Here is a 26,774-nt window from a genome sequence, read left to right on the forward strand (position 1 = left end):
ATAATAAAACAAATGGTGACTGGTTTCTAAACACAATTATGACAGAGTTTTTTGGGGAAGAGCGAGGAGCAGCCCCACAGCAAGCAGCAGAGGTTTTTTTTTTAATTGTTTACATGTGTGCGCGTGAACGGGACAGGAGGTCCTCAAACTGGGTCCTGCAGGGGCGGAAGGACCGCTGAAAGTGGCCGTCATCCAGACGCAGCTCCTGCAGCAAATGATGATACTCCACAAATTGGGAGCTTTCCACAACAACTCGCTCCGTGTGATCAAGGTCCGTCATGTTAACTTGACTGACAACCGGAGCCGGCGAGCGGAATGGAAGCTCCTCCTATTGGATGACGCACTGGGGCGAATTTTCGCAGCGAAAACACCACACACCACACACCAGGCGATGGTGGCGCGTCCGTCACCACACGACTGAAGTGAATTTGTGGCGTCTGGTCACGCCCGGTGTGAACGCGGCATTAGAAATTCAACTTCAAACTGATTTTGATGCTAAAAAAAATTCAACCTTAAAAATTCTAATTCTAACTCTGATGGCACAGAATTACTTCCATAAAATTGGGCCATCAACTGGTTCAGTGTACATTTTAGCTCCATAAAGGTGTCCGTGCATTGATGTAGTCACATCTTTAACTTTAAAACTGACTTCCAATTCATACTGGTAAATTATTACACCCCTAATACATAGTAATATTGATGCAGAATCAGATTACTATACTAGGAGCACCGAATCATCTTCTGTATTTCATTGAAATACATCCCTAACATTTTCTTAGATATTTTACGCATAAATAAAGTGATCACATAACCTCCGCTCTACCCATTCATTTGGCAGAGGTGTTAACATACTTCCAACCCTGGAAACACTCTCACATATCCAAACTACTGTCTGAACTCAGTGAAACCTATTTACCTTTACAGCTACAAGGTTCTAAATAAATCTCTCTTCTTCAGTGCTGTGCCTTATTTCACAAAGACATATAATATGCTGGCAATGCTATTTCAATAAACCAATTTACAGTAAATCTGTTTCATCATACAAAAAGGACTTTTTGATTCAAATGTAATGAGCTTTCTGATGAGAATGCAATGTGGTTAAAATTATGATGCACTATTACTGTATTTATAGGAGCACTTCCACTTCCACACACGCATATGCACACACACAGAAAGAAGGAATAACCAAAAAGAACATACACACAGCTACGAAAACTAACAAACGGCTGTGCACACATACACACACATTCATTTAACATAGGCCTGACTGTTCCAATATTTATAGCTGCATTCACTTGCTCATTTTAGAGTGTTTTGCAATTTCAAGGATCGTTTCCTCAGCAAAAAAAAAAAAAAAAAAAAACTATTACACCACTTTTACATTATTCAAAGCTGAGGTGTGCATGCATGCATATGTGACACCCATAATGGGTAAAAAAGCAGAAAAGGAATTTTTTAAAAAGTGTGTCTTATTTACTATGCATTTCGACTGAAAAACTGACATGCAAATAAAATATTAAATTCAGTTGTGATTAGACTCAAAATCGCAAAGTTTATCCAGATTTATATGGCGTCAGCTGCAGCTGAAACTCAAAAATGGTCTGTTATTTGCTCTAAGGGTTGCAGTGAATTCATGCCTCCAACAAAGCAGTTCAGAAGTACAAATGACATGAGCATTAGAAAAAGAAATAGAAATATTGACTGAAATAATACTGGAGCTGCTGCGACATGAAATTCAGATAACCTTCCTTCACCCACGTCCTGTCTCTACCAAAAATAAACATTTAATAAATATTCTCCCCGCCACATTAGTATGTTGCCTGTGAAACTTAGCAACAGTATACCAACTTTAAGTCTGCAAGTTCTGTCAACCTGTGTGGCAATCACGTGAACAGCATTTTTGAAAAAATTCTAAATGAGACTGATACCTGTGCTCCATTTTACTCACTCCAGGATGTTAATATTTTTTTCAGCCATTTCTGTGCAAAACCATTCACTCAAGTCTCAGATTTTGCATACGCTATTTGTTTTCCTGCCAAGAAGTTCATGCATTTTGCTGCATTCATGTTATCACCTATCCAGGAGCAGAGAGGCACTCCCACCGCATGACGCTACAATGGCTAGCATGGTGAATTTATCCATGTGTGAAGAACCATTATTTGATCTGTATGACTAATCACGTGTGCAGTGGTGACAGTCGACTGGCTGCCTTCTCATTATTTATTTATTTATATTTGCAAGTCTGTGCTAAAGTTTATTTGCACACCATCTTCTGCAAATGGACATGAGAAAAAACAAAAACAAAAAAATAAGAAGGGACACTCATGGAGTATAACACACACCTTATATAACACAGGCTTATCTAAATTCTTTTTTGTGACACCATTATATATGGTTCTGTGGGTCTCGGTATTTGATCATTTCTGTCCAAAACTGAACCACTTTTTCTTTGACTAAGACACAAACATGCTTCCATCTTGAACCTATAATGCCTCCAGACCATCACAGGTTCAAGATGGAAGAATGGTCTGGAGCCTCTCAGGAGCAGAGAGGCACTCCCATTGCATGATGCTACAACGGCTGGCATGGTGAATTTATCTGTGTGTGAAGATGTGCAATAATGAGATTATGTTTGTTCAGTTCAATGTACAATAATTTAAATTTTTGGTCTCATTCAACCAGTGAATGTAATTACACTTAATGTCACAAACATTTGGCAAACTCAAGACAAGATTTTGGGCCTGATTTATTAAGATTCCAGATAGCAAGCGCTAAACTGTGTGGGCGATACAATCTTTTGTGTGTTTGGGTGGACACAATTTATGATTCACAAATAGTAAATGTGGGACTGATTGCAGACGGTAACGCTACGTAGACAGCAGTATGTAAATGAGGATTCTGCAGGTGTTAGTGGCTGTTAAGCGCAAAATAAAATGAAACCAGACACTTAAGTTACTGGATGCAGGTGCAAGGTACCTGTTCACCCAGATCTATGTCTATACATGGAAGACAACTCAGTACATGAATTGCAGGACCATATTTTCCATAGTATAAGTTGTACTGGAGTATAAGTCTCACTAGAGTCTAATGCCGCGTTCACACCGGGCGCGATCAGACACTACACATTCGTGTGGGTCCCCAGGCGACGGACGCGCCTCCTTCGCCCAGTGTGTCGCTCTGCATGGGTGGACTTTCGCTGCGAAAATTCGCCCTGGTGCGTCATCAAATAAGAGGAACTTCCATTCCGCTCGGCGTCAAGTCATCATGATGGACCTTGATCACACGGAGCGAGTTGTTGTGGAAAGCTCCCAATACAGGGAGTACCATTATTTGCTGCAGGAGCTGCGTCTGGATGACGGCCGCTTTCAGCGGTCCTTCCACCTCTGCGGGACCCAGTTTGAAGACCAACTGTCCCGTTCACGCACGCACATGTAAACAATAAAAAAAAAAAAAAAAGATACTCCGCTGCTTGCTGCAGCTCACTCTTCCCCCAAAAAACTCTGTCATAATTGTGTTTAGAAACCAGTCACATTTTGTTTTATTATACATCTGTGTAGTTAATTAATAAAATATTCTCCATAGACGATTCGCTCACGCGCGCATGTAAAAGAAAGAAAGAAAGAAAGAAACTCTGCTGCTTGCTGCAGGGCTGCTCCTCGCTCTTTCCCATAAAAACTCTGTCATAATTGTGTTTAGAAACCAGTCACCATTTGTTTTATTATACATCTGTATAGTTAATTAATAAAATATTCTCCACAGATGATTCGCTCGCGCGCGCACGTACAAAAGAGGAAAGGAAAAAACTCTGCTCCCCGCTGCTGTGGGGCTGCTGCTCGCTCCAAAAACTCTCTCATAAATGTGAAATAAAGGACAAAAGAGACTGCTCACTGGCTGCTACCAGATACTGGACATGTTCACATCTTCAGTCAAATTCCAGACATCTCCACGTCACTACATATTCAGTCCCTAATTGGTCATCGCGGCATGAAGAGACGAAAAAGGTCAGATTTTTCAACTTGGGGAGGAGGGCAACATGACGTGACGCGACGCAATATCGCGCCACAAACGCGCAAAACGCTCAAAATCGCTTCACTCGCGTCGCTTCACTTGTGTCCATCGCTTCGCGCTGCGCGGTTTGGCGCCAAAACGCGTCCTTACATAGGGATTACATGGCAACCTGTGGCTGCAGTCGCTCGTGTCGCGCCCGGTGTGAACGCGGCATTAGATGCATGGTTTGCTGTATTACCAAATATTTAATTTGGGATTTTTGTGCATCATCTTAATGTACATTTTATTACTGGCACTTATTCTTTTATTATTAGAGTTTATTTTGTTTGGTACTTTGATACCTGTGGAAGTCAGATATAAATTGGCATTGTAATTATATTACTATCTCAAAATGTGTGATTTATCTGTATACGAGGTCTGTGATGAAGAAAGCGGTCCTTTTTATTTTTTTCAAAAAATAAATGGATTTGATTCATATGTTTTTACGTCAGACATGCTTGAACCCTCGTGCGCATGCGTGAGTTTTTTCACGCGTGTCGGTGACGTCATTCGCCTGTGGGCCTTGAGTGAGATGTGCTCCACCCCGCCCGTCGGAATCTCTTTGTCTGAATAGCCGCTGCGGACGGCGCGCGTTGCTTTCTCAACATTTTTTCTGGACCTGTGAGGGATATCCGAGTGGACACTATTGGAGAAATTAAGATGGTTTTCGGTGAAAAGTTTAACGGCTGATGAGAGATTATGGGGTGTTTCTGTCGCTGTAAGGACTTCCCACGGAGCGGGACGTCGCGCAGCATTTCCAGGCGCCGTCGTCGGCCTGTTTCGACCTGAAAACATTCTAATTTAAGGCTTCATTCACCCAGGATGTCGTGAGAGAACAGAGAAGATTCAGAAGAGGCCGGCATGAGGACTTTATGCGGACATTCCACTGTTTAAGGACATTTTTTAATGAAAGACGTGCGCGCGTGACGACTCGGCGAATCTGTGTGCGCCGCGACAGGAAAAACACCTCCGTGTTGAAAACCATTTGTAAAATTCAGGCGGCTTTTGATGGCTTTCAACAAGTGAGTAACTGAGAAATTGTTTAACAGCTTGGGCATGTTCCAACTTGCCCATTAAGGTTTCCAACGGAGGTGTTTTTCCTGTCGCGACCCCCCGCGGTCCGACATGCGACTCTGCCCGCACGTTCTTTCATTACAAAATGTCCGTTAACAATGGAATGTCCGAATAAACTCCCGCACGTTCTTTCATTACAAAATGTCCGTTAACAATGGAATGTCCGAATAAACTCCTCATGCCGACTTCTTCTGCAAGTTCTCTGTTCTCTGACGACTTCCTGGGTCAACAGAGCCTGAAATGTGGAAGTTTTCAACTTGAAACGGCGAGACGCTGCCGCCTCGAAGCGCAGATCGTCGTCAGGCGCCGTGGGCCGTCCTTAAAGCGACACTACCAGACCAAAATCTCTCATCAGCCATTAAAATTTTTACCGAAAACCAGCTGAATTTATCGAATGGTGTCCACTCAGTTGTGCCTTACAGTTTTGAAAAACTTTTGATCAAATAAAGCAGCAGTCTCTGAGCCATTCATAAACGACGAGAGGGTGGGCGACTCCTCACTCAAAGACTGCCCACAGGCGAATGACGTAACCGACAGGCGTGAAAAAACTCTTGCATGCCCACGAGGGTTCAAGCATGTCTGATGTAATCACACGTAATTCAAATCCATATGGTTTTTGAAAAAAATAATAAGGTCCGTTACTTTTATCACAGACCTCGTATAAATCACAGCAGAGTATAAGCTGCAGGAACTCCCAAAACAAAACAAAACAAAAAAAAAACCTGTGACTACTCCAGACAACCAGAAAATATGTAATAATAATGATTTATTATTGATGCTCACAGTATGTATGTGTGTGATTATCTGTGTGACAAATCAATGATTGTAAATATCATGAGTTGCACCAAAATGTTCTCTGCACCTTACAGACACTACATGCTTTTCAGAGACAGCCTAATATGATGAAGTGGAAGAGGAAAGATAATGCAAGAAGTAATTTAATGTCACACAAAGCAGCCAGTGACATACATACGTCTTGTATTTATCATTAAAATATTATTTCTGTTGCCCAACACATATATTGTAAAAATTACCTTTAACAAGCTGTGCTGTAAAAAGCTGACTGTGAATTTAATTCTATCAGCCTTTTATATTATTATTTATTGATTTATTACCTCTGCCAAAGAGGTAATATTTTCAGTGCCATTTGTTTGTCTGCTTGTCTATCAGCCAGATTATGACTAAATAAATTTTCCTTAAACTGGGGACACACTACACAACTTTCACATTCGTTACTGATTTTGAAAAGACTTGGGAGTACACAATAACTAGCTGGTTTCAGCAGAGTTTTTTGATGATGACTGAAAGACTGGGAATTACACATTTAACCACTGCGCCTGATGAGAGGTCACAGACTACATGATTTGCCAAACCAACTAAACTGAACACATCAAACTCTTGTGAGAGGTTGTGCAAGAGTTTGATGCAAATTCTCATGAAAGCGCCAGTCTCAAGGGTGAACAAACATGGATGACAGACAGCTTGCTGCAGCTGTATGTGCTGCTATCTGCTCCAAGAAATCCAATAAGAAGAATAAAAAAAAAAACAAAAAAAAAAAACAAACATTTTGATGCAGAAACTAGTGTTTGATATTACTGCTGGCTACTTCCTGTAGTGTTGCTCTTGTGATTAAATTTACGGTATCCCTCCTAATTTTTTTTGTTGGCTGTTGGCAACATGTGCTTGCTCTCAGGTTGGTAATCAGCAAACACTGCATGATTACATTCAGAGTCGGCTCAAAAATTCGAAAATGTTTGATTGACTGCACCTCACATGCTTGCCAATTCAGGTCTTTACCCCAAAAACATTAACAGATTTCTGTGCCAACTAGCCCCTCCGACGAGAGCTGAGTAGGGCACTGACTCAGCCCTACTGTGACAAATGGGCAAAATAAAGTGGTGGATCCAGTATATTTTTTCTTCAATTCTATGAAAAATGACTATTCAGCATATTTTCATCAATTTCTCAGAAATCAGTACATAAATCATCATGAAGAAAAATCAGGAATTCACAAAATGAGACATTTAAAGATGTCTGATTGCCTAAGACAAGTAAAAAATGTGATCGGACAACACAGATCCCCTTTAACATGGGCAGAATCAGATAAGTCCAATTTTTGTTTTCTGAAGTGGAAAAACTTTCCCGGTTCACAGACAATAAAGTTCTAACATGGCAGTACTAGTGATGGATCCATTACCACCTTCCACAGATTGGTACAGAGGTGAACCCCGTAATATTAGCAAAGCTTACACAAGTGTGATTTTTGTGTCATGACTTGTTTTTAAAATAACTGCGTTCATCTTAATGCATTTTCTGTAAAATTATAGTCAGTGGAGGGGCTGCATACATGCATGTTGTGAACACAGACTGTAAAAAAATAAGCTTTTCCATAAAATCCGCATTGATAAATCTGTTGTTCACCCTGTTGCTAAATAGATGAAAACTGATCAAATCTGATCAGAATCAGGCAGATAAAGCATTTTTTGATTATACACAGTTGAATTTGATTCACTTTTTTTTTTTTTTAAACTGCTTGCGTCCTCTTCATTTGTGAGGAGGCGTGAGCAGCCAGGAGATCAACACACAAAACCGTGTGTGTTTTATGCCGCGTTCACACCGGGCGCGATCAGACGCTACAAATTCGCGTGGGTCGCCAAGCGACGGACGCGCCTCCTTCGCCCGGTGTGTCGCTCTGCTTGGGTGGACTTTCACTGTGAAAATTCGCCCCGGTGAGTCATCAAATAGGAGGAGCTTCCATTCTGCTCGCCGGCAATGGTTGTCAGTCAAGCTAACATGATGGACCTTGATCACACGGAGCGAGTTGTTGTGAAAAGCTCCCAATACAGAGAGTATCATTATTTGCTGCAGGAGCTGTGCCTGGGTGACGGCCACTTTTAGCGGTCCTTCCACCTCTGCGGGACCCAGTTTGAGGATCAACTGTCCCGTTCGCGCGTGCACATGTAAACAATAAATAAAAAAAAAAAACTTTGCTGATTGCTGCAGCTGGCTCTTCCCCCAAAAAACTGTCATAATTGTGTTTAGAAACCAGTCACCATTTGTTTTATTATACATGTGTAGTTAATAAAATATTCTCTACAGACGATTCACTCGCGCGCGCACGTAAAAAAAAAGGAAAAAGCTCCGCTCCCCGCTGCTGCAAGTAGGGCTGCTGCTCGCTCCAAAAACTCTGTCATAAATGTGTTTAGAAACCAGTCACTATTTGCTTTATACAGGTGTGTACTTAAGTAAAATAATCTCCAGGACGATTCGCGCGCGCACGTAAAATAAAAATAAAAAGAAACTCTGCTCCCCGCTGCTGTGGTGCTGCTGTTCGCTCCAAAAACTCTGTCATGATTGTGAAATAAAGGACAAAAGAGACATAAGTCCTGCTCACAGGCTGCTACCAGATACAGGACATGTTCACATCTTCAGTCAAACTCCAGACATCTCCACGTCACTACATATTCAGTCCCTGATTGGTCATCGCGGCGCGACGAGATGCAAAAGTTCAGATTTTTGAACTTGGGGAGGAGGGCAGTGCGACGTGAGGCGACGCAATATCGCGCCACAAACGCTCAAAATCGCTTCACTCGCGTCGCTTCACTCACCTCCATCACGTCGCGCTGCGCGGTTTGGCGCCAAAACGCGTCCTTACATAGAGATTACATGGCAACCTGTGGCTGCAGTCGCTCGCGTCGCGCCCGGTGTGAACGCGGCATTAAAAATACATAAACACATTCCTTGAATTTAACTTAATTTAATTAGCTTATAATGTGCCAAATCACAGCAAAAGCCGTCTCAAGGCGCCTTACATAAAACAAGTCAACATAAAATTGAATAAATAATTAAAAATGAATAAAAAAATTCAAATACATAAATAAAGACAGAAGTAAAAGAATAAAACAAATAAAAATAAAACCTATCCATAAGAAAGAGAATAAAAATAGGTTTTGAGTCTTGACTTAAAAATGACCACGGACTCAAGGTCGCAAGAACACTGTTCCACAGGGTGGGTGCACGATACGAAAAGGCTCTTTGACCTGCTGACTTCTTCTTCACCCTGGGAACACAGAGAAGTCCCGCATCCTGCGACCGCAAAGCCCGGGCCGGCATGTAGAGTTCCACCAGATCAGCCAAATAAGATGGCGCCAGTCCATGAACAACCTTATAAGTCAATAACAAAACCTTAAAATCTGCTCTCACAGAGACAGGGAGCCAGTGCAAAGATGCCAAAATGGGTGTGATATGTTCAGATCTTCTGCTACGTGTCATAAGTCAGGCAGCAGCGTTCTGAACCAGCTGAAGACCCCTAATGCTGGACTGTGGTAACCCTGAAAATAGAACATTATAATAATCTAGTCTAGAAGAAACGATAGCATGAATCAGGGTCTCAGCATCAGCCATGGACAGGATGGGGCGGATCCTCGCTATATTCAGATGGAAAAAAGCAGTCCTAGTAACATCCTTGATGTGGAGGTCAAAAGACAACGTGGGATCAAAAATTACCCCAAGGTTCCTCATTTTGTCTGTATGATGTATGACACACAAACCCAGGCTGAGCGCCAGCTGGTCAAACTGATGCCGATGTCTCACTGGACCAAGAACCATCATTTCAGTCTTATCAAAGTTTAAAAGTAGGAACTTACTAGACATCCAACTTCTCACTGATAGAAGACAGTCCTCCAGGGATTTTATGGGAGTGAGATTTCCCGCAGTTATCGGCATGTACAACTGAGTATCATCAGCATAACAATGAAAGGCAATCCCAAAACTCCACAGTATAAGCCCAAGGGGTGCCACATACAGGGAGAAAAGCAAGGGGCCTAAAACAGATCCCTGTGGAACCCCAAATCTCATGTGAGCAAGGTCAGAGGTAGTGCCATTATACAAGACACATTGAGAATGACTGGACAGATATGACGTCAACCAGGCAAGGGCTCTTCCAGTAATCCCAAAAAAATTCTTCAACCTATTGAGCAAAATATGATGATCCACGGTATCAAACGCAGCACTGAGATATAACAACACCGTAGTGGTGTCTGAGTCCATTGTTCGCAGAGATCATTCACTACTTTAGTGAGCGCTGTCTCTGTGGAGTGATATTTCTGAAAAGCAGGCTGCAGCGGCTCAAAAAGATCATTCACAGTAAGGTGGTCTACGAGCTGCCGTGAAACCACCTTTTCTAAAATTGTGGAACAGAATGACAGATTTGATATCGGCCTGCAATTTTTCAAAATTAGATTTCTTAAGTAATGGTTTAATCACTGCTGATTTAAAACATTTCAGAACAGATCCAGAGGTTAATGACAGATTAATAATTTCCAGCACAGTTGGCCCAAGAGTGGGCCACAGGTCCTTAAACAATTTTGTTGGTATGGGATCAAATAAACAGGTTGTGCTTTTTGTAGATGCCACAAGTTTCGTCAGCACGCCCAATGAAATACTATTAAATTCTGTCAATCTAGGTAACACCTCAATGGTAGCGCCCACCTCCATAGCAGGTTTTAATGGCTGGGCCGAGGCAAGCTGAGATATGCTCAGCCTAATATCTTCTATTTTCTTCTCAAAATAATCCAAGAAATCCTGTGTTGAAAAGGGAGAAAGACTAACAGGTGGCTGTCCGTGAATAAGAAATGCGACCGTGTCAAACAAAAACTTTGAGTTATGTTTGTTTTTACTGATCAAATCAGAGTAATAGGTCCACTTCGTGGCCAGTAGTGCATGCTTATGCATCCCGCCACACAAGGCGGAACACCTCTAATTTGGAACAACGCCATTTCCATTCCAAACCTCTAGCCTTCTGCCTGAGGTCACGCAAATAATCATTGAATCAAGGTGACTGTGCCTTAGGAGGACATGACCTTAAAAGAGGAAGCGCAATCTTAGTGCAATCAAGTGTAGTTTTAAGCGTTAAATTTAGACTATCCGCGAGGCTGTCCACTGATTTAGCATTCTCCAGACAAAGCTAAAATATCAGGTAGTCTGGCCTCAAGTTCAGTCATAGTTGAGGGTTTAATACGATGCCGCAGTTGTAGACAAGGTTGTTGTTCCACTAAACGCGGCAGCGTAAATGTAAACCTGATAAGTGAATGGTCTGAGACTATAGATGCGAGAGGCAAAATGTCAATATTTGTGACAGCAAACCCACTTGCAAGAACCAGATCCAGGGTATTTCCACTAATGTGTGTTGGGTCCTGAATGCATTGCTGGAATCCTAAAGCATCCACAATTTGCATAAATGATTTGCTAAGGGGATCAGAGGGCTTATTTATATGAATGTTAAAGTCATCAATAATCAAAATATTATCTGCACTAGTTGACAAACTAGAGATGAATGCACCAAATTCATCTAAGAATTCCGAATATGGGCCAAACTGATAAACTTCATTTTTTTTTGTGGAAATATTTATCCTTTACACAATGATGTTGGTTTTTAATGCAGTGCTGCCTGAGGGATCGAAAGCCACAGGCATTCAATGTTGGTTTTCGGCCTTGCCGCTTACATGTAGAAAGTTCTCCAGAGTCTCTGAATCCTCTGATTATATTATGGACTGTAGATGATGGAATCCCCAAATTCCTTGCAACTGAACATTGAGAAACATTGTTCTTAAACTGTTGGACTATTTCTTTCAAGCAGTTGTTCACAAAGTGGTGATCCTCTCCATCTTTGCTTATGAACGGCTGAGCCTTTTGTGGATGCTCCTTTTATACCCAATCATGACACTCACCTGTTTGCAATTAACCTGTTCACCTGTGGAATGTTCCAAAGAGGTGTTCTTTGAGCATTCATCAACTTTCCCAGTCTTTTGTTGCCACTGTCCCAACTTTTTTTGAAATGTGTTGCAGGCATCCATTTCAAAATGAGCAAATATTTGCAATAAAACAAAAAAGTCCATCAGTTTGAACATTAAATATCTTGTCTTTGTGGTGTATTCAACTGAATATAGGTTGAAGAAGATTTGCAAATCATTGTATTCTGTTTTTATTTGCATTTCACACAAGGTCCCAACTTCACTGGAATTGGGGTTGTAGATTAAAGAAGGTTGAGTCAGGTCAACTGGACTTGTTTTGTTGCTTGAAGACATTCAGAATTCCATCCAGCATGACATGGATAACTGAGAATCTCCAGAGACTTCCTGCTGCATTCCACACCAGTATTAGATGCAGAAAGTGAAGTGCTGACAACATGCGAAGATGTTCTGTTTCTGTGGGGTAAAATAATATTTAAAGCCATCCACTAAATCAAAATTATGAGGAAAAAATATGGCTCTCTCTGTTGTTATACTGAAAAATGAGACTGCGACATCTTCCAAATTCTGATTAAGAGTCGCAAAAAACATTTCCAGAAACAACTGCTCCTGCAGCTCAAGGTGTGCTGTTTGTTTTGGTATGCACAAGGTTTTTTTTTTAAGTTATTTCAACTTACCTAGAGATGTCTTGTCGCATTAACTCAGTTGAAAGTTAAAACCACTAAGTTGGAATAACTTAAAAAAAAAAAAACTATGCAAATTGTTACATCAATGTTTCTCATTGAGACAGCAGTTCCTTTTTTAGAGCGTATTCCCAAAAACAAAATTCCACAATTCTGCACCTTAACCACTTCATACAAACCAAACCAGGCTGTGCTCCTATGTTTTAAAAGCCAAGTTGTTGAGTCTGTATTCAGAGTATTTAAAAATGATAACCAATCCAACATAATCTAACACACAAGGTATGATAACCAAAATTTTAAAAAGGGCTGTTTGAGAGCCAGTGTTTTACATGCCTATCCAGGCTGTGCAAAAAAAAAAAAAAAACATGCACACCCACATATGACCACAGGAGACACGGGGCTCTGTTGCAATGCCACCACCTCATTAGGCAGCACTTATTAGCATGTGCACAGTTGTGTGCCTGTTAGAAAGCATATAAAATATGTTTGGGCTGTTTGTTTATGTATGTGCCCATGCATGCAGGAGAGTACTGTATGTGCTTTGCAGTGTGTGTGTGTGTGTGTGTGTCTCTGTGCGCACACATGCAAGTGCGCATGTGCATGTATGGCCGTGACCCTGTTTTGGCAGTATTTTGTAGTGAGCTAATGATAGAGCATCTTTTCACCAACTCCCTCTGTAAGAGCCTTGATCTAGATTTGAAAACAGTATTAATGAAGCAAAAAGTAGGACATAAACACAAATACACATCTTTTTCTTCTTTGCAAACAGAAACCTAAAGAGGAAAGGATGCAGTGTGTGGGATTTATCTGCTTACCATCAAAAGAAGAAGAAAAAATGATATTCAGTTGTTTGTGGAGACAAACTGTGACAATGAATCAAAGAGAAATTGTCCACAGAGAGAGACTTACCTGCCACTGGAGGTGTGTTTGCCTTGCTGTCTGTCCGTCCCTGCAGGCCTCTCCACCGCCTGACTGGCTGCCTGCATGCAGAGAAAGCCTTTGTTAAGAGATTGTTAAATAAGCAGAACAGTGAGCTCCAATAACACATTAAATGTGCTATGAAATACAGCACTTAATAAGATGGACTGGATAAGAAAGAAACTGAAAGAGATGATTGATGAGCTCATTAACAACAACTATGAATGAGCATTCCACTGAAAGAATTAGGGAAACTGCCCTTGTTTTGGCTTAAAATTGTAATACAATACACTTAAGAAATCTGACCTCGATGGCAATTAGATGGTACAACATAAAAAATAGAATAAATGAAATGATAAAATAAAGAGATGAAGGCAAAAGTTGTTAAATTGGCAGATGGATAGTGTATAAATTATAATTTGTATCTGAAAAGAAATGGACACTGTTGCCCTGCGACCTGATCCTGGATAAGCGGTTAAAGATGTATGTATGTAGACACTGTTGTGAAGCAATGATTAATAACACTGTCACTTGGCATAACAAGTATGACGATACGAAAGAGAGAAAGAGAGAGAGAGACAGAAAACAAAAAGAGACAGGAAGAGAGCAGCATGGTGTAGCCCAGGCTTCATAAATGATAGTAAAGTAGTAAAGAGAGAGGGAAATAACTTAAAAAAGGTGTGGAAGTCAATTTTTCAGTTATATGAATGTATGAGTGATAGCTGGCATTTGTAAGGATTAAAGAAGAGAAGCTGTGCGTTATACGGTTTGAATGCACGACGCGGAGTCTAAAACACCACGACGTGAAGCAGAGTGGTGTTACTTCGCGAAGTGCATTCAAACCGTATAATGCACGGCTTCGATTTGTTTAATCCGCTTATACCATGGTCCCACACAGTGAGCTAACACACAAAAATGTATTTAAGTTAACAGAACGTGATAAAAGTGTGTGAGTATTTGGGGCTATTTTATACCACTCTCAAGATATTTTGTCTCTGATGCGCTTACCGAGTCTGCGCCGCAGCAGGCCACTCACACCACCCCCCTCTCTGCTGTGTGAAGCTGTGGTAAACTCTGGCAACAGGTCCAGAAACTATGCTCACTGTTTTGATGCGGAGCCCGCAAGGATAGAACCGTTCTCTTCTTCTTTCCCATCTTCAATCTTGTCCAGTTCGTCCGATGTTAAATCTTTACGCCGTTGCTTTTGCTGTTCTTCTTGTTTGCTGTCCTCCTCTTTCCATTCCTCAAACGTTTTATTTTGGCCAAAAATATTAAAAAAAATTTACTTGGAAATCCATGTTTTATCGCGTTTCTGTCATTCACCTGTCAAAACACAGCTGATCTGTGCCAAGTGATTTGCGCATTGCTATGGTGACGACCAGAGCAGAGTGATTATAACAGTGACTTAACTCGCCGAACTACGTGTGCATATACACGAAAATAATGCACGCCAGTTAGACATGGAATTCTCACTGACCATGGTATAAATAGGGTTAACTCCATGTCTCTAAACAGAGAGTGAGTCGCAGCCTGATGACACAGCCGACCGCGTTTCAGTGAGCGCGGCACGCACAGAGAGAGAGAGAGAGAGAGAGAGAGAGAGAGAGAGCGAGAGAGAGAGAGAGAGAGAGAGAGAGAGCGAGAGAGAGAGCGAGAGAGAGAGCACACTGACTGGACGCGCGTGTGTGAGGACGGCCCTGCTGAAAGTCGTCCATAAGTTTAAAACTGAGAAAAACAGTTCAAACTTGCCACTGGGTGAACTTACGGAGTTTTGGTTGATGTTAACTGCTCGGCGATAAGTCCATTGTATGTCTCGTGTCGAGTAAAAGTGGGATAGCCGTGGCTAATATTAGCTGCTAAATGTTAATGTAGTGCCTCGTGGCTGTTAGCCGCTAAGATAGCTCTGACTGTGAATTATATACACCTGTGCTAACAATTGAGCTAACAGTTGAGCCATTGGAGTAACTCAGGCAAAATGTTGCGCTATTGTGTGTGCGCATGTGTGTGTGTGTGGAAATAAAAGGATAGAATTCACTTTGCTTCATCCCTTTTTGAAGTAGTTGATGATGAAGGGTCTGATTTAAGTTATCTGTGAGAAGTTATAAACTCTAGTGAAGTGAAACCTGTGAAGGAAAAAAAAAAGAAATTATATTTTCTTTTCCATTTAATTATTTTTATGGGTTTTTGGATTTATATAGGTCATATTGTTATTAACTATTTTAACCATGAATTTGTGGCCTTGAGTAGTTTAATTTTACTGAGCAAAGTGAATGTGACCTGGTTAACAGGTCAGGTTTTTGGAGAGATTTTAACGACTGAAGTCGAGAGCGAACGTCAGTGCATCAGGAGTCAACTCCAGAGGGAAGAGATTAGCAGCCAGCGGTTAGCCACCAGACGGCTCACTGGGAACCAGCCTGGAGATCCAGATCCGAGGGACCGGATGGCGAGACAGAGCTGAGGAGAAGAAAGACAACTGTACTCACCTTCCTACTTGTGGTGTGGTAGGACAGAGTTGAACGCAACCCTAAGGGCCCCAACTGAGCTGAACTGAGATAAACTGAGCTCAATAATAATAAAAAGAAAAAAGAGACCAAAAGAGAAAAAAAAAGCACAACAAAGGACACTTTTTGTTTTACTTTACTTTTGCGCGCATTTCTTTCCTGTTTAGTAAATAATACTGTGTCATACTGTTCCTGTTAATGACCCAGAATATACGAGGTCTATTAGAAAACTAACCGGCAGTTTTATAAAAAAAAAAAAAACTATATGGATTTGAATCACGTGCGATTACACCAGACATGCTTGAACCCTCGTGCGCATGCGTGAGTTTTTTCACGCGTCGGTGACGTCATTCGCCTGTGGGCAGGCTTTGAGTGAGCACTGGTCCAGCTCTCTCGGCTGAAATCCTTTGTCTGAGACGCTGCTGGAGACGGCGCGCGTTGCTTTATCAAAATTTTTTCAGGACCTCTGAGGGATATCCAAGTGGACACTATTCGAGAAATTCAGCTGGTTCTCGGTGAAAAGTTTAACGGCTGATGAGAGACTGTGGAGTTTCTTTCGCTTTAAGGACAGCTCACAAAGCGGATCGGCACGGCGCGGTTGGAGGTGGCGTCCGTCTGGCTGTGTCAAGCTGAAAACTTCCACATTTCAGGCTCTGTTCACCCAGGTCGTCGTCAGAGAACAGAGAAGTTTCAGAAGAAGTCGGCATGAGGAGTTTATGTGGACATTCCACTGTTAAAGGAGATTTTGTAATGAAAGAACGTGCGGGCAAATTCGCCGAGTCGGTTCAGTGACACCACCGCAAATCCGTCTGAGCTGCGACAGGAAAAACACCTCTGTGTTGTAAACCATTTGTAAAATTCAGGCGGCTTTTGATGGCTTTCAACAAGTGAGTATCTGAGAAATTGTTTAACAGCTGGGCATGTTCCAACTTGTCCGTTAAGGTTTCCAATGGAGTTGTTTTTCCTGTCGCGACCCCCCGCGGTCAGGTCCGGCCCGACATGCGAATCTGCCCGCACGTTTTTTCATTACAAAATCTCCTTTAACAGTGGAATGTCCACATAAACTCCTCATGCTGACCTCTTCTGAAACTTCTCTGTTCTCTGACGACGACCTGGGTGAACAGAGCCTGAAATGTGGAAGTTTTCAGCTTGAAACAGTGAGACGACAGCGCCTCGGAGCGCAGATCGCCATCAGACGCCGTGGGCCGTCCTTAAAGCAACACTTACAGACCAAAATCTCTCATCAGCCGTTAAAACTTTTACCGAAAACCAGCTGAATTTATTGAATGGTGTCCACTCAGTTGTGCCTTAGAGTTTTTGAAAAAATTTTGATCAAACAAAGCAGCAGTCTCTGAGCCATTCCTAAACAATGAAAAAAACGATGAGAGGGTGGGCCACTCCTCACTCAAAGACTGCCCACAGGCGAATGACGTAACCGACAGGCATGAAAAAACTCTTGCATGCCCACGAGGGTTCAAGCATGTCTGATGTAATCACACGTGATTCAAATCCATATGGTTTTTGAAAAAAAAAAATAAGGTCGGATACTTTTCTAACAGACCTCGTATATACAGTGAGGAAAAAAAGCATTTGAACACCCTGCGGTTTTGAAAGTTCTCCCACTTAGAAATCATGGAGGGGTCTGAAATTTTCATCTTCGGTGCATGTCCACTGTGAGAGACATAATCTAAAAAAAAAAAAATCCGGAAATCACAATGTATGATTTTTTTTAAATAATTTATTTGTATGTTACTACTGCAAATAAGTATTTGATCACCTACCAGCCAGCAAGAATTCTGGCTCATACAGACCTGTTAATTTTTCTTTAAGAAGCCCTCTTATTCTGCACTCTTTACCTGTATTAATTGTACCTGTTTGAACTTGTTACCTGTATAAAAGACACCTGTTCACACACTCAATCAATCACACTCCAACCTGTCCATCATAGCCAAGACCAAAGAGCTGTCTAAGGACACCAGGGACAAAACTGCAGACCTGCACAAGGCTGGGATGGACTACAGGACAACAGGCAAGCAGCTTGGTAGAAGACAACTGTTATGATTATTTATTAGCAAGTGGAAGAAACACAAGATGACTGTCAATCTCCCTCGGTCTGGGATTCCATGCAAGATCTCACTTTGTGGGGTAAGGATGATTCTGAGAAAGCTCAGAACTACACAGGAGGACCTGGTCAATGACCTGAAGAGAGCTGGGACCACAGTCACAAAGATTACATTAGTAACATATGATGCTGTCATGGTTTAAAATCCTGCAGGGCAGCAAGGTCCCCCTGCTCAAGCCAGCACATGTCCAGACCTGTTTGAAGTTCACCAGTGACCATCTGGATGATCCAGAGGAGGCATGGTAGAAGGTTATGTGGTCAGATGAGACCAGAGTAGAGCTTTTTGGAATCAACTCCACTTACCATGTTTAGAGGATGAGAATAACTCCAAGAAAACCATCCCAACCGTGAAGCATGAGGGTGGAAACATCATACTCTGGGGGTGCGCTTCTGCAAAGGGGACAGGACGACTGCACCGTATTGAAGGGAGGATAGATGGGGTCATGTATTGCGAGATTCTGGCAAACAACCTCCTTCCCTCAGTAAGAGCATTGAAGATGGGTCATGGCTGGGTCTTCCAGCATGACAATGTCCCAAACATACAGCCAGGGCAACTAAGGAGGAGCTCCGTAAGAAGCATTTCAAGGTCATGGAGTGGCCTGGCCAGTCTCCAGACCTGAACTCAATAGAAAATCTTTGGAGGGAGCTGAAACTCCTAACCTGAAAGATCTAGAGAAGATCTGTATGGAGGAGTGGACCAAAATCCCTGCTGCAGTGTGTGAAAACCTGGTGAAAAACTACAGGAAACGTTTGACCTCTGTAATTGCAAATAAAGGCTACGGTACCAAATATTAACATTGATTTTCACAGGTGTTCAAATACCTATTTGCAGCAGTAACATACAAATAAATTATTAAAAAATCTTACATTGTGATTTCCTGATTTTTTTTTTTTTTTTAGATTATGTCTCTCACAGTGGACATGCACCTAAGATGAAAATTTCAGACCCCTCCATGATTTCTAAGTGGGAGAACTTGCAAAATCGCAGGGTGTTCAAATACTTATTTTCCTCACTGTATTTCTTGAAAGAAATCAGCTTTGAGTGAGTGTGTTTAATGTTGATGATCCCACCTGGGCTTCATGAGCGACTGCCTAGAAATTCTGATAGCTGGTCCAAATTGTAAACCGATATTGAACCATAACCATAACCTGTAGCTCCATCAGGCAAAGAAGGGTTACAATGGGAAGGAATGTTCCCTCCGGGGTACTCCGGCTTCCTCCCACATGCTTATCCCACATGGTTAGGTGGATTGGAAACTTTAAATTGTCATTATGTGTGCGGGTGTGAATGTGTTTGTTTATCTATACGTAGCCCTGCGACGGACTGACATCCTGTCCAGGGTGTACCCTGCCTCACACCCTATGACTGGTGGGATAGGATCCAGCCTCCTGTGACCCTGTCCTCATTTGATGTAAGCGGTTGAAGATGAGTGAGTGAGTGAGTGAGTGAGTGAGTGAGTGAGCGAGTGAGTGAGTGAGTGAGTGAGTGAGTGAGTGAGTGAGTGGTAAAATTGTACATTTAAGTATTTTTATTTGTGGGGATTTTGGATAGATTTGAGTGGATTTATCCACGGGGATTGCACTAGTTTCATCATCATTGGAGTCACAATCATAATAACTAACACACAGTCTACATCTGCACGCATACGTGTCTAAATGTTCAGATGTGTGTTGATGTCTGAGCTTCTGCATTTGTCTGTAGCCTGTGTGCCTCTGTGTGCAGATAAACAAAAATTACATACAGGTCAATAAGGGTCAATGTTAGTGGCAGGCACTAATGGATTTTTAACATGACCTTTCACCTTTAACCTCCCACCATATTGCCTTATGACCTACACCACCTGTCAGAAAGGAACAGACAGTGAAAAGGGAAAGAATTAGCAAGACAGATGATCAGTGGAGAAAAAAATGGACTAATGTCAGCAGGCAGAAGACAGAGTGGAGGAAACCTAACCCAAAACGTGGAAAAAGATCAGAAGAAAGAATCTGAAACAGTAGCTGATTACCTCAGACAGAAGTAGTTGAGTCATGAGTTCATAGTAAAGAAAGCAAAGCATGACACAAGAGACTAAACATAAAAATAGTGTATGGAGGTTTAGAAATCAATTAATGGTGGGATGCAGATACTGTCAGGCAAGCTTAATTATCACAACGACAGATAACAATAATTATCTTAACCTCCTTGGCATAGCAAAAGCCACTCATACATTAATTGGAACGTATGATGTTATTTTATTGTACATCTCATTAAATAGCTCCATGACAAAATATACTCAAAACCTTATAAGCAAGAAGAAGAATTTTAAATTCTATTCTAGAATTAACAGGAAGCCAATGAAGAGAGGCCAATATGGGTGAGATATGCTCTCTCCTTCTAGTCCCTGTTAGTACTCTAGCTGCAGCATTTTGAATTAACTGAAGGCTTTTCAGGGAACTTTCAGGACAACCTGATAATAATGAATTACAATAGTCCAGCCTAGAGGAAATAAATGCATGAATGAGTTTTTCGGCAACACTCTGAGACAAGACCTTTCTAATTTTAGAGATATTGCGTAAATGCAAAAAAGCAGTCCTACATATTTGTTTAATATGCGCATTGAATGACATATCCTGATCAAAAATGACTCCAAGATTTCTCACAGTATTACTAGAGGTCAGGGTAATGCCATCCAGAGTAAGGATCTGGTTAGACACCATGTTTCTAAGATTTGTGGGGCCAAGTACAACTTCAGTTTTATCTGAGTTTAAAAGCAGGAAATTAGAGGTCATCCATGTCTTTATGTCTGTAAGACAATCCTGCAGTTTAGCTAATTGGTGTGTGTCCTCTGGCTTCATGGATAGATAAAGCTGGGTATCATCTGCGTAACAATGAAAATTTAAGCAATGCCATCTAATAATACTGCCTAAGGGAAGCATGTATAAAGTGAATAAAATTGGTCCTAGCACAGAACCTTGTGGAACTCCATAATTAACCTTAGTCTGTGAAGAAGATTCCCCATTTACATGAACAAATTGTAATCTATTAGATAAATATGATTCAAACCACCGCAGCGCAGTGCCTTTAATACCTATGGCATGCTCTAATCTCTGTAATAAAATTTTATGGTCAACAGTATCAAAAGCAGCACTGAGGTCTAACAGAACAAGCACAGAGATGAGTCCACTGTCTGAGGCCATAAGAAGATCATTTGTAACCTTCACTAATGCTGTTTCTGTACTATGATGAATTCTAAAACCTGACTGAAACTCTTCAAATAGACCATTCCTCTGAAGATGATCAGTTAGCTGTTTTACAGCTACCCTTTTAAGAATTTTTGAGAGAAAAAGAAGGTTGGAGATTGGCCTATAATTAGCTAAGATAGCTGGGTCAAGTGATGGCTATTTAAGTAATGGTTTAATTGCTGCCACCTTAAAAGCCTGTAGTACATAGCCAACTAATAAAGATAGATTGATCATATTTAAGATCGAAGCATTAATTAATGGTAGGGCTTCCTTGAGCAGCCAGGTAGGATTGGGGTCTAATAGACATGTTGATGGTTTGGATGAAGTAACTAATGAAAATAACTTAGACAGAGCAATCGGAGAGAAAGAGTCTAACCAAATACCGGCATCACTGAAAGCAGCCAAAGATAACGATACGTCTTTGGGATGGTTATGAGTAATTTTTTCTCTAATAGTTAAATATTTTATTAGCAAAGAAAGTCATGAAGTCATTACTAGTTAACGTTAAAGGAATACTTGGCTCAATAGAACTCTGACTCTTTGTCAGCCTGGCTACAGTGCTGAAAAGAAACCTGGGGTTGTTCTTATTTTCTTCAATTAGTGATGAGTAGTAAGATGTCCTAGCTTTACGGAGGGCTTTTTTATAGAGCAACAGACTCTTTTTCCAGGCTAAGTGAAGATCTTCTAAATTAGTGAGACGCCATTTCCTCTCCAACTTACGGGTTATCTGCTTTAAGCTGCGAGTTTGTGAGTTATACCACAGAGTCAGGCACTTCTGATTTAAAGCTCTCTTTTTCAGAGGAGCTACAGCATCCAAAGTTGTCTTCAATGAGGATGTAAAACTATTGACGAGATACTCTATCTCACTTACAGAGTTTAGGTAGCTACTCTGCACTGTGTTGGTATATGGCATTAGAGAACATAAAGACGGAATCATATCCTTAAACCTAGTTACAGTGCTTTCTGAAAGACTTCTAGTGTAATGAAACTTATTCCCCACTGCTGGGTAGGCCATCAGAGTAAATGTAAATGTTATTAAGAAATGATCAGACAGAAGGGAGTTTTCAGGGGAATACTGTTAAGTCTTCAATTTCCATACCATAAGTCAGAACAAGATCTAAGATATGATTAAAGTGGTGGGTGGACTCATTTACATTTTGAGCAAAGCCAATTGAGTCTAATAATAGATTAAATGCGAGTTGAGGCTGTCATTCTCAGCATCTGTGTGGATGTTAAAATCGCCCACTATAATTATCTTATCTGAGCTAAGCACTAAGTCAGACAAAAGGTCTGAAAATTCACAGAGAAACTCACAGTAACGACCAGGTGGACGATAGATAATAACAAATAAAACTGTTTTTTGGGACTTCCAATTTGGATAGACAAGACTAAGAGTCAAGCTTTCAAATGAATTAAAGCTCTGTCTGGGTTTTTGATTCATTAATAAGCTGGAATGGAAGACTGCTGCTAATCCTCCACCTCGGCCCGTGCTACGAGCATTCTGGCAGTTAGTGTGACTCGGGGGTGTTGACTCATTTAAACTAACATATTCATCCTGCTGTAACCAGGTTTCTGTAAGGCAGAATAAATCAATATGTTGATCAATTATTATATAATTTACTAACAGGGACTTAGAAGAGAGAGACCTAATGTTTAATAGACCACATTTAACTGTTTTAGTCTGTGGTGCAGTTGAAGGTGCTATATTATTTTTTCTTTTTGAATTTTTATGCTTAAATAGATTTTTGATGATTATTGGTGGTCTGGGAGCAGGCACCGTCTCTACGGGGATGGGGTAATGAGGGGATGGCAGGGGGAGAGAAGCTGCAGAGAGGTGTGTAAGACTGCAACTCTGCTTCCTGGACCCAACCCTGGATAGTCACGGTTTGGAGGATTTAAGAAAATTGGCCAGATTTCTAGAAATGAGAGCTGCTCCATCCAAAGTGGGATGGATGCCGTCTCTCCTAACAAGACCAGGTTTTCCCCAGAAGCTTTGCCAATTATCTATGAAGCCCACCTCATTTTTTTGGACACCACTCAGACAGCCAGCAATTCAAGGAGAACATGCGGCTAAACATGTCACTCCCGGTCCGATTGGGGAGGGGCCCAGAGAAAACTACAGAGTCCGACATTGTTTTTGCAAAGTTACACACGATTCAATGTTAATTTTAGTGACCTCCGATTGGCGTAACCGGGTGTCATTACTGCCAACGTGATTTACAATCTTACCAAATTTACGCTTAGCCTTAGCCAGCAGTTTCAAATTTCCTTCAATGTCGCCTGCTCTGGCCCCGGAAGACATATGACTATGGTTGCTGGTGTCGCTAACTTCACATTTCTCAAAACAGAGTCGCCAATAACCAGAGTTTGATCCTCGGTGGGTGTGTCGTCAAGTGGGGAAAAACAGAAATGTGAACGGGTTGGCGGTGTACACGGGGTTTCTGTTTAGGGCTACGCTTCCTCCTCACAGTCACCCAGTCGGCCTGCTTTCCCGGCTGTTCGGGATCTGCCAGAGGGAAACTAACGGCGGCTAAGCTACCTTGGTCCGCACCGACTACAGGGGCCTGGCTAGCTGTAGAATTTTCCACGGTGCCGAGCCGAGTCTCCAATTCGCCCAGCCTGGCCTCCAAAGCTACGAATAAGCTACACTTATTACAAGTACCATTACTGCTAAAGGAGGCCGAGAAATAACTAAACATTTCACACCCAGAGCAGAAAAGTGCGGGAGAGACAGGAGAAGCCGCCATGTTAAACCGGCTAAGAGCTAGTAGCTGCGCTAAGCTAGCGGATTCCTAAAAACACACAAAGTGAATAATGTGTAAATAATTCAGAGGTGATTCAGCAGAGGGAGTGCTTTAGTTAAGGCACGTGAAGATTATACTGTGAAACAAATCGTTATCTAGTTAACTAGATCAATCTAACTGCGCAGATTAAACAGCTAACAGATACAGCAAAACACTGCTGTGCTCCGGAACAGGAAGTGATACAATACCGCAGTGAGAGCCAACCACCAGTAGAAGCAAGCCTCCACTTCCGCCGAGGAGCCCATGCAAGTGGGGCAGGCCCGCCTCACCATGCAAGAGAAGGAGCGCCGCTGTGTGGAGGGACTCTGCTTTTACTGTGGACAACCTGGTCATGTTCTTTTACATTATCCGGTCAGGGGTGCCCCGGTGTGGCCAAAAAATCCAGAATGTGATACATGCTGAGTTGAAATCTGATTCATCCACCCAGGTCAGCCCTGTGTTTATTCATTCTGGTGCCGATTGTAATTTAATGTTATCTTCTCTTTCCAGGTTCCTCCATCTTAAGTTGTATCGCTTGTCACGCCCTCTGGTGGTCCATGGTCGCGAATTTGACCCAATTGTGTTCCGCACTCAATCAGTTCGTATGCCCATTCCAGATAATCATTCAGAACTCATCAGTTTCCTTATTTTTGACTAAATGAATCCTGGGGCACCCCTGATTTTAATGCCACAAACCCCGTCTAGACTGGTCTCATGGGAAGATAGAGTCCTGGGGTCCGGCGTGTAATGATGTCTGTTTGATTAAGCCTGTCAGCACCTCTGGTGTATATAAGTCAGATCTAGAGGGGGTCCCTGCATGCTACCATGATCTCGCAGACGTATTTAACAAAATTAAAGCCAAATCGCTTCCACCACATTGCGAATATGACTACGCCACTGATTTACTCCCGGGGGCTGCTCCTCCCAGTGGAAAGCTGTTCTCTCTTTCAGCACCAGAACGTGAAGCCATGAACATTCATATACAGGAATCACTCGCGGCCGGCTTGATTCGCCCGTCATCCTCTCCCGCCAGGGCGGGATTTTTCTTCGTTGAGAAAAAGGACAAATCACTCCGCCCCTGTATTGATTATCGTGGTCTCAACGACATCACGGTCAAAAACCGGTATCCTTTGCCGTTAATTTCTTCCACTTTCGAACTGCTGGAGGGAGCTAAGATATTTACTAAGCTGGATTTACAGAACGCCTACCATCTGGTCCGCATTTGTGCCGGTGACGAATGGAAAAGCGCCTTCAATACTCCCACCGGCCACTATGAATACAAAGTCTGTTAGACAAGTAATGGAGCTTTTTATTTTTTGCAAAAACTATATTGATTTGAATCATGTGTGATTGCATCAGCCTAGCTTTAACCTTCGTGCGCATGCGTGAGTTTTTTCACGCCTGTCGGTTGCGTCATTCGCCTGTGAGCATGCCTTGTGGGAGGAGTGGTCTAGCCCCCTTGTTGGATTTTCATTGTCAGGAAATTGGCTGATCAACTGCCGCTTTGCTTCATCAAAATTTTTTCAGAAAGTGTGAGAGACAGCCAAGTGGAAACCATTTGGAAAATTCAGATGGCTTTCGGTGAAGATCTTATGGGGATCACACAGATTAAGGACAATTACAACTGGATTAAAGACGGCCCACAACGGCGGATGGCGCGCCACGCACCAAGCGGCGATCGACAGGCTCAAACGACCAGATCATTTCCAAAGTGAACGCTTTGTTGATCCGGGACGTCGTCTATCACAGAAATGGCAGAAGAGTTTGACATCAGCACTTTTTCGGCATGAAAACACGTGCGGAGGAATTCGCGTGTCGGGACGGAGGCACAGGGCACAGAACAAAAAGCAACGCTGTGATGAAGCCTCACAGGACATGTTTTGGCATGTCCAGCTTGTCCACAATTTCTCGGATAGTCACACGACTGAAAAGCCACCGAAAGCCGTCTTCGAATGGTGCAAGAGCTGGGCATGTTAGGGCTTGTCCTGTGAGACAAACACGGAGGTGCTTTCGTCCCGCGGCATGAGCTGCTCCGTGGCGAATTTCTCCGCTCCTCTTTCCATTACAAAAACTCCTGTAACAGTGGAATGTGCCGAAAAAGTGCTATGTCCAGCTGTCTTGCCATTTCTCTGATAGTCAGATGATGTCCCGGATCAACAAAGCGTTCACTTTGGAAATGATCTGGTCGTTTGAGCCTGTCGATCGCCGCTCGGCGAGCGGTGCGCCATCCGCCGCTGTGGGCCATCTTTAATCCAGTTATAATTGTCCTTAATCTGTGTGATCCCCATAAGATCTTCACCGAAAGCCACCTGAATTTTCCAAATGGTTTCCACTTGGCTGTCTCTCACACTTTCTGAAAAAATTTTGATGAAGCAAAGCGGCAGTCGATCAGCCAATTTCCCGACAATGAAAATCTGACGAGGGGGCTGGATCACTCCTCCTACAATGCATGCTCACAGGCGAATGACGCAACCGACAGGTGTGAAAAAACTCACGCATGCGCACAAAGGTTCAAGCTTGGCTGATGCAATCACACATGATTCAAATCCATATAGTTTTTGCAAAAAATAAAAAGGTCCATTACTTTTCTAACAGACCTCGTACTTGGCAATGTATCAGATTATTCATTTGGATTTTTGTGCATTGATGTAATGTACTTTTATTATTGGTGTTTT

General features: G+C 42.1%; 1 protein-coding gene across 2 annotated transcripts in view; it reads right to left on the reverse strand.

Moving 5' to 3' along the window:
- Positions 1 to 26,774, reverse strand: part of LOC117524798 (partitioning defective 3 homolog B-like) — an 830,560-nt gene that overhangs the window by 568,393 nt on the left and 235,393 nt on the right. For both annotated transcript variants that reach the window (XM_034186621.1, XM_034186620.1), the window contains exon 5: positions 13,463 to 13,533. In XM_034186621.1, coding sequence (XP_034042512.1) covers positions 13,463 to 13,533 — 71 coding nt within the window. The remainder of the gene's footprint in view (positions 1 to 13,462; positions 13,534 to 26,774) is intronic.

This window comes from Thalassophryne amazonica, chromosome 14, assembly GCF_902500255.1.
Source record: "Thalassophryne amazonica chromosome 14, fThaAma1.1, whole genome shotgun sequence".
In the NCBI taxonomy this organism is placed as follows: Eukaryota; Metazoa; Chordata; class Actinopteri; order Batrachoidiformes; family Batrachoididae; genus Thalassophryne; species Thalassophryne amazonica.